We start from the raw sequence: 12,840 nt of genomic DNA, 5'->3' as shown, positions 1-12,840 counted from the left end.
TTGTTAAAAAAAATCCGTCATAGACGGAAAATATTCGGTTAATGCGACCTCTGGTGCTGCCCCTTAATGACTAGGCAAACTAATGAAATGCAATCATGGCACTATTAACAAATGTGATCACAAACACCTCAAAATATCCCATTTGTTCGGCAAATACCAGACTTTTATTTTGGTAATGAAAGCATAATTAAACCCATGTTCATTGCAGGAAATGTTTGATGCGACTCTGAAAGACAGGAAGCAGAGTTTCGACTCGGCCCCCGGTACCACCATGTTCCTCCACTGGCTGGTGGGCATGGTCTACGTCTTCTACTTCGCCTCCTTCATCCTGCTGCTCCGAGAGGTCAGTGGAGGACTTGGCCATGTGTTGCAACTTGTCTTAACTGTAAAACCCCTTTTATATCTTATGAAATGTTTTGACATTTCTTTGTGGCTGCAGGTGCTCCGGCCCGGCGTGCTGTGGTTCCTGAGGAACCTGAACGATCCAGACTTTAACCCGGTGCAGGAGATGATCCACCTGCCCATCTACCGACACCTGCGCAGGTTCATCCTCTCTGTGGTCAGTGTAGTATCCTCCTGCTCTGCTCACTCTCAAACCTACTGCGGGCTAACCAGGCCCAGATCTATGTTTACTCTGATATGCTGTAATAGAGTAGAACATTTTCAAAACAAAATATTTAAAATAAAAAATGGTATCAGTAGAAGTTATTTATACAATATTTGATATCTTGTATTATTCCTTCTTACATACTGTATCTTGGTTATAATCGGTAGTAGTATTCAACACCTGCATTGTTTTTGTTTTGTCTGCATTGTTACATTCTAGTCACATTGAAATCGATAACAAATGTAATGCCAATAACGCTTATTACTTGACTTGAAAATAATTGCCATCAAAATATACTTAAAGTGAAAAAATGACCAAAATCAAGCACATTTCAAAGAGGAGCAATCGATTTAAAGTGTAAAATGATGTGTATTGAGGTTAACTGACAGAAACTATAGAAATGAAAATCCATTGATCCTCAGTAAGTATGAAAATAGGATAGGATTCGCGCAACGAATGCAGCCTAATGTGACTGGTTCCTCTGTTTTCTGTGCGATAGAATAGAATGAGCAAACATTGATGTGTGTTTTTTCTGTGTGTATTTCTCTAGGTGGTGTTTGGCTCCATAGTTCTGCTGATGCTTTGGCTTCCTATACGAATCATTAAACTGCTCTTCCCAAACTTCCTGCCCTACAACGTCATGCTTTACAGGTACAACGCTACATTGTCGTTTAACTCACAGTATTGTATTTCCTGTCTATTCAGGCTTAACAAGAACAGGAAGCAGCTAGAAGAAATTAGCTTCTGCTGTTACTGGTTATATTGACACTGTATGAGAAACTGAAGTTTGATTTATGTGTCGTCTCCACAGCGACGCCCCCGTCAGCGAGCTGTCGTTGGAGCTGCTGCTGCTTCAGGTGGTGCTGCCGGCGCTGCTGGAGCAGGGCCACACCCGCCAGTGGCTCAAACGCCTCGTCCACGCCTGGACCTTCACAACTGGATACATGCTGTAGGTCACACACACTGTAGTTTAGGAACAAATCAGAACAATGGCATGTAATGGGAGCCTGCTCTGATTAATACATTGAATAAATTAAATATGACTTTGCCTGAATAAAGAAAAGTGATTAGTTTTAGTTTTGCTTTATATTCTGTGTACCATAATTGTTAACAACATATTGGCCACAGAGGAACAATCAGTGTTCATATAACAGGGGTAAATCAAGACATCCAATAGTAATAAGACTCTAATGGCTCCCCACAGTGACCTTCACTCCTACCTGCTGGGAGACCATGAAGATGATGATGATGATAATCCAAACAACAACCCTCCCGATCGCCATAACAACAGGTTCCCTGGTCTGGGGGAGGGGCTTCACGCTGCCCATCAGGCCATTCTGCAGCAGGGCGGTCCTATCGGCTTCCAGGCGTACCACCGGCCCGTCGACTTCTCCCTCAAGGTGACTCACAGCATTATTTAATATCAAATACCAACAGAACCTTAAAAGGCCTTTAAAATAAATTGAATGAATGAATCTAAAAATATGGACTTAATTTGGATAAATAGTCAGAATTCTATTCTGTTTAGTTTTCCTGCACAGCTGACTTTCTTTGTTCCTTTGTGTTGTTAGATCGTCCTCCTGGTCATCTTCATGTGTGTGACGCTGCTGCTGGCTAGTCTGCTCTGCCTCATACTGCCGGGTAAGTTTCTCTGCCTTCCACCTTTTTTCATTTCATTTCCAAGTAATTCCTCACAGCTCCTATCTAACACGTCTTCCCCCCCCTCTCTCCCAGTGTTTGCTGGCCGCTGGCTGATGTCGTTCTGGATGGGCAGCGCCATGGTTCACGAGCTGTACACGGCGGCCAGTGGCCTGTACATCTGCTGGCTGTCCATCCGAGCCGCCACCGTGGTGCTGTCCTGGATGCCCCAGGGGCGCACCATCATCCTGACCAAGGTCCACGAGTGGAGCCTCATGGTAAAAATAAGCTCTGCCGGTATTAGGGGCTGGGTCTACAAAGCGCCCTTTTTCTTCATCTCTTCAAACATGTTTAATGAGGAGAGAGCGAATGCCCTCACATGCAGCCTCCTCACAAAAAAAGCGTTACACCCTGCGTCTTTTTTCTGAGTGTTCCAACGCAACATTAAGAAAAGTGCTGGTGACGTCACGTTACAAATTGGAGGACAAACTTGCTTTTACCAAGTCTTTTAGACTAGTTTTGTAACAAAGACAAAGAAGCTGTTGGCCGGGCAGGCACTGGTTATATTTTTACTGTTTTCAACGAGTCATTTTCTTTGTGTCAGCAAATGTTGCTCGGTGGACACAGGGCCTAATGTGGCAAATGGATGTTATTTTAATGTGATGTCTTGGTGCAAACAGATCCTAAAGACCCTCGTTGTGGCCGTGCTGTTGGCCGGGGTGATTCCTCTGCTGCTGGGTCTGCTGTTCGAACTGGTCATCGTCGCTCCTCTCAGAGTGCAGCTGGACCAGACGCCTCTCTTCTACCCCTGGCAGGTACGGCTAGAGTCTGTATGCATTTAAATATGTGGGATGAAACCACCTGATAGTATACATTTTACATTTTTCCTGCTTTCTCATCTTGGCATTTCAAATTCAATGTATGGAGTATGGAAACTTCACATTTGTAAATAAATGTCAGGCTAGATCAACTTTTTTCAAAAATGTTCCTAATACATTCCAGTTTGACACCTTTTTTTTCTTAAGGCTGCTCATTTCAGACGGCCTCAGCGCAGTGTTACTGCCCTGAGGCCGTACTGTTCGGACAACCCTCATTGTGTCTTGCTTAATTGATTGTGTGTCTGTGTGTGACAGGACTGGGCCCTGGGCGTGCTTCATGCTAAAATCATCGCTGCCATCACACTGATGGGCCCCCAGTGGTGGCTCAAAACCGTCATCGAGCAGGTCCGTCTCACATCCTTCCAGCTTTATTCAATTGTGAAACAAACTGAAACACTGACCTTTAAATACACTATGCGGATTATAAAAAGGAAATATTTCTTTTCATGATCCATTTAGAACACTGTTTAATCAAAGATGTTTAAAGCTGTCGATAGAAGCAGATTCTAAGATGGAAATGTCACTTTCAAGCACAGAAGTATTTTAACTGGCATTGGAATGAAGTAAAGCAACCAATCAGCAGTTACTCCTCTTTTTCCTACAGGTGTACGCTAATGGTATCCGCAACATCGACCTCCACTTCATCTTGCGGGGTCTGGCGGCCCCCGTCATCTGCGTCCTGCTGCTGTCTCTCAGTGTTCCCTACACCATCTCTATAGGCATCACACCACTTCTTGGTGAGTCTATATGTATGTACAGGCGTCTGTGTTGATCCACTGTGCGAGCTAAAGTCTAATTCGTATTTGTTTTGTCTTTCATTTACTATATAACATCAGTTCCTAGAGTAATGACGCGTCTCGTATTCCTCTGTAGGTGTGACACCAGAGATGCAGACGCTGGTGGAGCGGAGGATCTATCCCCTCCTGATGATGGTGGTCATTCTGTTGGCCGTCCTGTTCTTCCAGATACGACAGTTCAAACGCCTCTACGAGCACATCAAGAACGACAAGTCAGTATATTTTTTATAACATATAAAAAACAGTGAAGGCAAAGAAGCTCAAGGAGCTGTTTGATTCACGCATTTCCGCCAATAAGGCTATGTGATAAGGCAACATGTGTATATATATCGTGATGTAGGGAAAGTCAGCATTGCTCTTGACCATAAAGACTCCCGAGTCAGGCCGAGTTAAAAAGGGAACAAATGACCTGGAATCTGGAGTTGCCAAATGAAAGTCAGTTACTAAAAAGCATCAGCACGTAGGATGTATTTTTAATAATGTATTTATTGGGCCAGCAATTAGACCCATCCCCTGACAGAGCAGGGGATGGGTCTAATTGCTGGTTTTTGTGAAGCAGAATCTCTTAGCTCATTTAGGAAGATGTGAAAAATAGTTTTCCCTGCATAATGCATACGCAACAGAGCACACTGTTTTGTTGAACTTTAGGCATGTGGGAAACAAAGTTGTGGCCCAGGGGGAACATATAAATAAAGGGATTTTACCAGTCTATAACATCAGAAAATAAAAAGCCCTCTAACAAGAATAAAAAAACATTTCAGCTTTACAACCAGCGAAGACGTGCATGTACTTTACTAACGATGTTAAAAAAGGATTTGCTCACAACTTTTCCTGTTCCTCCAGATACCTGGTGGGGCAGCGTCTGGTGAATTATGAGCGCAAGAACGGCAGGAGGATGTCCACCTCCTCGCACAGCTCCCCCTCTTAAACGCTGGAGCTGACTCGCTCTGCACAGCGCTGAGATCTGAGTTTCCCTCAGCTCCCGTGGTGAAACTTTTTTTATAGTTTGCTCCGTGCTTGGCTGTCAAATGCCAACTTCAAACAATCTCTAAACGTTCACCTGCAGCCTAGTCTTCTTATTCAATTACTGCTGTGAGACATTGAGGAGTGAAGACAAACAATTCTTCATGGAACATTTCAATTACGATGAGCTCATCACAAAAGCTGTGGACTGTCCGCCCTGTTTAATGTGTTTTTGTCTGAGCTGTCATTTTATAATTTTTTTAATAGGTTTGAAGTAAGGTCAGTTGAGCACAGCTTTTACCTCAGATTGTTCTTCCCTTTGAATGCGTGTGGTGAAATGTCGTCCAGCTCACACAGAAGGGTCTCTTAATGGGACGTTTTTGACATTTCAGAGCTGCTGAGGCGATATTTGCACGGGAACGCCTCTGTGTTTCCGTTTCAATTGTTGATTCGTCTCAAATGACACCCTTCATCAAATTGAGGTTGTCAGTGATAATGAGGGACATGAAGATGTAGCATTGTGATTGTGTTTTTTCTTTTTTTAGATGTTTTTATTAGACGTGTTTTTTTAATTAATTTGTAGTGTTACATTTCTGGAGTGAGCTGTTAGAAGATAACAGATAAAGATAACAAGGAGTAAAGAAGGAACATTTTATTTGTTGACACTCTGGAAACAGCCGAGGACATGTTTTTTTCTAAAGATGTTCTCATTTTAAAAACAGTCTGGAATGTGTAGTACGTTCCTACAGGAGAGGAGAGGTCATTAAGTGAGGTTTTTTTACAAAAAATGTAACTGGAAAAACAGCCTCACAACATTTCTGCCTGTGTTACTACATCCAAGACTGACACTGATTTTACAGAAATATTTATTCTGATGGATGAAAAATATTGAAAAACGCTGAATTTCCCTGCGGAGAGAAAGTGAACTATACAGACTACTGCATGAATACTACTTACTCAAAAAACGTTTCCACGTATGCAGACATAATTAAAACAACTCATAACATTTATAAATGATTGGCAGTTACATTTTCCCGTAAAACTATTTAGGCGACTTCTTGTTTACACAGTCGATTGCTTTTGATTGGATGAAGCAAATTGTTTCCGAGCAAATGCTTAATCATTACTGAGGTCTTCACTAGTTAAGACCTTCCTTATGTTTCACTGGTGCAACCTAATTTAGTAAACTACTTGGGTTTCAAATAATTATATAAGAAATTATGAAGGATTTTACACAATCAAGGAAAAGGGTTTAGCTGGTCCAACCCAGTCTTACCCATTTCCCCTGAAAGCTAATGTTTTTTTCACCTTTCGCAGATTTCACCTGCAAGCCTCCTCTAAAGTCCGCTGCTCAGATTTTTACCAGCCTAAAATTATATATAAAAAAGAAAACCAAATGATAAAGTGCGGAAATCCTTAGTGGCTTATACGACTCTGAGAGCTAATGGTCAACTGAAGAACAATGTAGGAGAAAAAGAAACTGCCAAAACATGCATAGAAACAAGAGTGAATACAAATTCAAATTCACTTTAAGTTCTAAACAAGCTTCTGTTAGATATTAAAGGGGTACTCTGGTATTTAGGATTTGACCATGTGTATATGACAGGAAACAGTCAACTCACTCAGCACAGTGTATGAAGATGGTTAGCTTACGTCTGTAAATTGGAAAAATAATAGCCTGGATCAGTTCACTAATTAAGGTGTAAATCTTTTCACAAAGGGTTAGATGCTGGAAGTATGTCTTGGCAGGGGGCTCAAATAAAAAAGAAAATTGATGTTCGGATCATTTCAGTTTTGATGGACACTTGGGTGATCCCAATGCAAGTTTCAGAACTTTCAGTCAGAAGTTATATTTCTAATCACTCTAAAATACAGGCATACATAGCATTGTTTAAATGAAAATAACGAGCATTAGCCATTTCTATCAAACTGCCAATAGAAACAGTCACAGATCTTATTCTCCAACAGGTTCTTTCTTCTCCACTTTTATTTCTTAAGGGGGACAATAATGGTCTGGTTGTAAAGTTGAGCTTTTCTCATGCAATTGTTTGAATGTGTTGCTGCACTTTATACCAGAATCCATTGAAACACAATCAACACATTTGATTTCCCTCCCACTGACACACAAAGATAAATCAGTATTTCACTGTGGTGATTTTGCACAATGGGTTTGATTTAAAAGATGATCTGTTTTTGACACTGCATTTGTGTTTCATTAGGAGTTTAGCAAACAACCTGATATGCTATTGATATGGATTGTAAATGATGTTAACTTTAGTGCCGACGGCTGTAGTGCTGCTTTGTGGAATGCTCACATTAGATACATGATGCTATAAAGTGACCTTTAGGTATCTTCCTGAACTGAGCTGGACACTTCGCATTTTGGTCTTCAATTTCTGGAAGCAAATGATTTCTATTTTTATATGTGCAAAAGAAGGCAGTGGCATGTACTGTATCATAGAGGTATATGCTTTAAGGTCTATCAAATGTTGATTCAGTAATATGAAGCAATAAAAACATTGTTGAAATTATTTTGAAGAGTTTCAGTTTTTGCCTCATTAAGGGCAATAATATCCTAAACAAAAGATGGGTGTTTACTTTTTGGCTTGGATCTGTGGATCCCAATGTTGTTGTTACGCCCACAAGGGGGTTGACATGTATGTCATGTTAAGAGTGGTGAGATGATTAGAGAAAGAAAGTGGAACTAATATTTCCTGCAACAAAGAACCCATGTTCTTTTATGACCTTGCTTTTTTTTCTCTTTGTAAATCATTAGATACGTATCCACATCCCTCTAAAATGGTTTTTAAAAATATTGAATCTGCGAGGAAAAATTACTTGTATATTGTTACATTCCCCAAAACTTCACAGGGTAAGAGCAGTAACAAAAAGATAAACGGGAGGAAAAAAGAAAGCGAGAAAATTGAATTGTTTAAAGGGACCCTTTTTATCCTAATTTTCAGGTTCATGTTAGCAGAGCCCAGTCTGCCCTTGGGGAGGGGGGAGGAGGAGGGTTGAGTGTGTGAGAAAGATACTCCCTCTGGCGTGAACTTTGGGATTTTAGCCTTTTTAAAGACCATTTACTTGCACAAAAACGTATATACAGTGGGGCAAAAAAAGTATTTAGTCAGCCACCAATTGTGCAAGTTCTCCCACTTAGAAAGATGAGAGAGGCCTGTTATTGTCATCCTAGGTACACTTCAACTGTGAGAGACAGAATGGGGGAAAGAATCCAGGAAATCACATTGTAGGATTTTTAATGAATTAATTGGTAAATTCCTCGGTAAAATAAGTATTTGGTCACCTTCAAACAAACAAGATTTCTGGCTCTCACAGACCTGTAACTTCTTCTTTAAGAGCCTCCTCTGTCCTCCACTCGTTAACTGTATTAATAGCACCTGTTTGAACTCCTTATCAGTATAAAAGATACCTGTCCACAACCTCAAACAGTCACACTCCAAACTCCACTATGGCCAAGACCAAAGAGCTGTCAAAGGACACCAGAAACAAAATTGTAGACCTGCACCAGGCTGGGAAGTCTGAATCTGCAATAGGTAAGCAGCTTGGTGTGAAGAAATCAACTGTGGGAGCAATTATTAGAAAATGGAAGACATACAAGACCACTGATAATCTCCCTCGATCTGGGGCTCCACTCAAGATCTCATCCCGTGGGGTCAAAATGATCACAAGAACGGTGAGCAAAAATCCCAGAACCACACAGGGGGACCTAGTCAATGACCTGCAGAGAGCTGGGACCAAAGTAACAAAGGCTACCATCAGTAACACACTACGCCGCCAGGGATTCAAATCCTGCAGTGCCAGACGTGTCCCCCTGCTTAAGCCAGTACATGTCCAGGCCCGTCTGAAGTTTGCTAGAGAGCATTTAGATGATCCAGAAGAGGATTGGGAGAATGTCAGATGAAACCAAAATAGAACTTTTTGGTAAAAACTCAACTAGACGTGTTTGGAGGAGAAAGAATGCTGAGTTGCATCCAAAGAACACCATACCTACTGTGAAACATGGGGGTGGAAACATCATGCTTTGGGGCTGTTTTTCTGCAAAGGGACCAGGACGACTGATCCGTGTAAAGGAAAGAATGAATGGGGCTATGTATCGTGAGATTTTGAGTGACAACCTCCTTCCATCAGCAAGGGCATTGAAGATGAAACATGGCTGGGTCTTTCAGCATGACAATGATCCCAAACACACCGCCCGGGCAACAAAGGAGTGGCTTCGTAAGAAGCATTTCAAGGTCCTGGAGTGGCCTAGCCAGTCTCTAGATCTCAACCCCATAGAAAATCTTTGGAGGGAGTTGAAAGTCTGTGTTGCCTAGCGACAGCCCCAAAACATCACTGCTCTAGAGGAGATCTGCATGGAGGAATGGGCCAAAATACCAGCAACAGTGTGTGAAAACCTTGTGAAGACTTACAGAAAACGTTTGACCTCTGTCATTGCCAACAAAGGGTATATAACAAAGTATTGAGATGAACTTTTGTTATTGACCAAATACTTATTTTCCACCATAATTTGCAAATAAATTCTTTAAAAATCAGACAATGTGATTTTCTGGATTTTTTTTTTTTTTTTTTTTTTTTTTTCTTTCTCATTTTGTCTCTCATAGTTGAAGTGTACTTAGTATGAAAAGTACAGGCCTCTCATCTTTTTAAGTGGGAGAACTTGCACAATTGGTGGCTGACTAAATACTTTTTTGCCCCACTGTATATATATATATATATTTGTAATTTATTCTACTAAATTCATACAAAAACAAAGAAGTATAATTCATACACACAAAATAAACAAAACTAGTAGAAGCGGGAGGGCTGAAGCATAGCTTATGGGAAGTAGCCCTCCCGTGAATCATCATTGTGTGACGACCCCTCCACACCACATGGGGTGCTGTCTGGTTGTGTGTGTGTTTTGTGTGTGTGATTGCTGGTCCAAGCTGCAATCTGTCTGATGAGGCGCACCTGCCGGGTGAGCTACGCTGAAAAGGATATAGGAGCAAGCCGGATATGTCGCTCTCACTCCTCTGGGCACTTTCTCCGTGCCAGCCTCGGGGACCTGTGGCTGGTTCTGTTCATTACATTGTTGTAACAATTGGCATCAATATAACATTGGTATTATTGCGTCAAAAATATATATAAATTAAGGAGTACAAAGTAATAAAGAAAACTGGAGAAAAATAAATAAATAAAAGTTAGGGCAAGAAAAAAAGAAATGCATATATATATATATATATATGACAAACTAGATATAGGGTCATTTTCTGCACATGTCAATAGCAGTTTCAACTACCATTTTAGAAAATGAAAATACTATATATAAATATATACACATACACACAATATACATAAACACCTATGTTCAAGTGTATAAGTACACAAATGCACTCATATACACCAATACAAATATTGCAAGGCAATTTCCAGGGCTGAAATAATAATAAATAAGAAGGAACAAATACATTAAAAGTCATGTAGACCATATTAAATAAATTAAAAAAGGATTCTGGGAATACCCAATATTTGTTGGCTGGAGTAATCTGCAAATATAATTTTTTTTAATTTAGTTTTGAATTGTTTATGACAAGTGATACTTGAAAGGTCTGGGTGAAGTCCATTCCACGTTCTAAATGGGGCGAAGCCTGCGAGCTAGTTCAGGCAGTCAACTCGAGCACCAATGATACATTAACACGTGACGCGTCTCTCTTACAACCAACCAAACACAATCTCCTTAACTTGCCGCTCTATTTAAGCTGCCAGATCTGCCTGCCTCGGCCTCGCTAATGCTGCGGCTCTGTCACATTGCTGATGCGTTCACGTGCTGCTTGCCTGCCCCACCACCACCCCAGCTTCCACCTGTAGGCTCGGGGATAGTTACAGTATCTAATCATCACTCAATGTTCTATGTAAATCTGTAGAGTGATGAGGCCCAAGCCTAGACGCCAAACTCAACTATATGCTGCTCTAATAAACATATTAAGAACACGTGAGTTGTCTGACTGAACTCCGATTATGGATCAGCTGTGTGATTTGATGGTTGTTCTACAGGGTTTGCTACACAACCAGTTATGATGCCTAGTTGGGTATTTCCTGACTGTGGTTTGGAACTGCTTTTGAATGTTATTAGGCATTTTGTTATGGAAAATGTTGGGCATAATCAGTGCTGTTTTAAGCTTTACTATATCAACACATTTGAATAGATTGAGTTTTTTTTTAATATGGGAGTTGTGTGTTCATATTTACCAACACCACAGACTATTCGTAATACTTTTTTTTGGGATGTTATTGTTTTTTGTAGATTTGTTGAGTATGTGTTTCCCCATATTTCGGAGCAGTAGTAAAGATAAGGGAGAAATAGACTGTTGTACAGAGTTCTGAGTAACACTACAGGAAAAGGAAAAGCCCCAAAAATAATAATTTAACCAAATGATTTGGTGAAGTGACCTGAAAATAAAGTCACTTCAACAGCAGATTCAAAAGACAAACTAAGGGCAACTTTCTTGAAAACAGGAAATGGCACTGGCACAATAAGATATAATGGCAAAAAAAAAAATGTGTTCATGGGGAAAATCCATTAGTCACTACAACACACTGCACACACACCAACAACACAGATGCAAAGAGCTGCTGCAGCTTTCCTCCGCCCTTTATTGAGGCACTAACAAGGGATTGGTAGCACCTGGGAGAGGCAATCAGGAGAGAGCGAGAGAGACCTCAGGACTTAACATATAAGTATTCGGCCCAGGTTTACTGAATCAGTCTTGTCAAAATATGTGGGAATTGCTAGCTCAAGTGTAAATATAGTGTCTATCTTTTTGTTTTTTTGTAAATGTTTCATGGATTGTCAATTGTGTGTGCGTCAATTTGTCTCTATCACACAGCTTACACCCACCCGTTACTTCACAAGTTTGACTTCTGAGCAAGGAATTACATGCATCTTCTGCCTCCATGGGGCTAATAGAGCAATCGCGTTTCCCTTAATTTGTAAAAGGTGGTCCGATTTAGAGTAAAATAGACGAAAAGCAGGGTATGCTTTAGGGCGGGCTAGTTTGTTTGTGTACTTTGCTCCATGCTCTTGTGTCAGTTCTAGTTGCAAAAAACAAGATGGTGATGGCCAAAAGCCCAAACAATGACTACGTCGACTTCTTATACAGTCAATGCATTTAATCTAGCATAGAAAACTGACCAATTACATATATATTTATAAGACAAAAGGTATTAGACTATCATGTCACAGAACACAGGCCATTTATTTATCACAAATACAGATTTTAAATCTGTGTGGGAATCAAACATCAGAAGTTTAAAACAGCCCAGTTCCAATTAAGGATAACATTGTGATACTAGAAAGCGCAGCTCTCGGAACAGGATGATGGGTTATTTCTGTTAATATCCAATTACTCTCCTTCTAACAGTCTTAACAGTTGAGAAAGTAAAGTTTAGATTAGGAGTGTTGGCAGCACTGTGAAGCTAAATCAGATTTTTCCAACCCGTACATCATTTTTCACAAACACATTGGGGTCAATCTCTTTATGACGATCTAATCATGGAGGAAGTCATGATCATTGATTGTCCCTTCTTAAGGCGCTCTGAAGAGATTAGTGCTGTGTCGTGACGAGATTCTCCAATGTAACACCAGTCATTAAACAACTAGTGCAGACCTTGGTCAAAGAGAACTTCAAATCATTAATTAACCTCATTAAAAGTTCAATTGAAGGGTAGAACGGTACAATGTGTTTCAGGAAAGGAAGGATTTGACTATGAGAGATTAGTGTTTGTGTACCTGATGTTGGCTCAGTGTGAACTCAGACACCGAGACTGTGTCCTCGTGGCAAACCCTACTTGCATAAGGCAGTTGTCACGAAACAGTCTGACAGTCTGAGTTCTTGACCATGGGAAATAGATTCCGAGCACCCCTTTATTGGGATCCTCAACTACCATACATAATTAT

The 12,840-nt window shown here is 40.6% G+C and overlaps 1 protein-coding gene across 1 annotated transcript; it reads left to right on the top strand.

The window, feature by feature from the left end:
• Positions 1-193: 193 nt before the first annotated feature.
• On the top strand, positions 194-7,414 carry LOC117557318 (E3 ubiquitin-protein ligase MARCHF6-like). Its single transcript, XM_034233115.1, has 12 exons — positions 194-343; positions 440-559; positions 1,158-1,258; positions 1,419-1,556; positions 1,812-2,007; positions 2,179-2,248; positions 2,342-2,523; positions 2,926-3,060; positions 3,379-3,468; positions 3,728-3,860; positions 3,997-4,132; positions 4,764-7,414. Exons 1-12 carry the CDS (start codon positions 212-214, stop codon positions 4,846-4,848), a joined length of 1,518 nt encoding a protein of 505 aa, XP_034089006.1. The 5' UTR covers positions 194-211; the 3' UTR covers positions 4,849-7,414.
• The last annotated feature ends 5,426 nt before the right edge of the window (positions 7,415-12,840 follow it).

This window comes from Gymnodraco acuticeps, unplaced genomic scaffold (assembly GCF_902827175.1).
Source record: "Gymnodraco acuticeps unplaced genomic scaffold, fGymAcu1.1, whole genome shotgun sequence".
In the NCBI taxonomy this organism is placed as follows: domain Eukaryota; kingdom Metazoa; phylum Chordata; class Actinopteri; order Perciformes; family Bathydraconidae; genus Gymnodraco; species Gymnodraco acuticeps.
Note: the sequence above shows the minus strand (reverse complement) of the source record. Positions and strands in the feature narration are given on the sequence as shown.

What these genes read in the sequence shown, in the direction of transcription:
- LOC117557318 (XM_034233115.1), top strand. Translation starts at nt 212, where the DNA reads ATGTTTGATGCGACTCTGAAAGACAGGAAGCAGAGTTTCGACTCGGCC. An exon ending in CCGTCGACTTCTCCCTCAAG is followed by an intron (nt 2,008 to 2,178) that starts GTGACTCACAGC and finishes TTGTGTTGTTAG; the next exon opens with ATCGTCCTCCTGGTCATCTT. An exon ending in CTCTCTTCTACCCCTGGCAG is followed by an intron (nt 3,061 to 3,378) that starts GTACGGCTAGAG and finishes TGTGTGTGACAG; the next exon opens with GACTGGGCCCTGGGCGTGCT.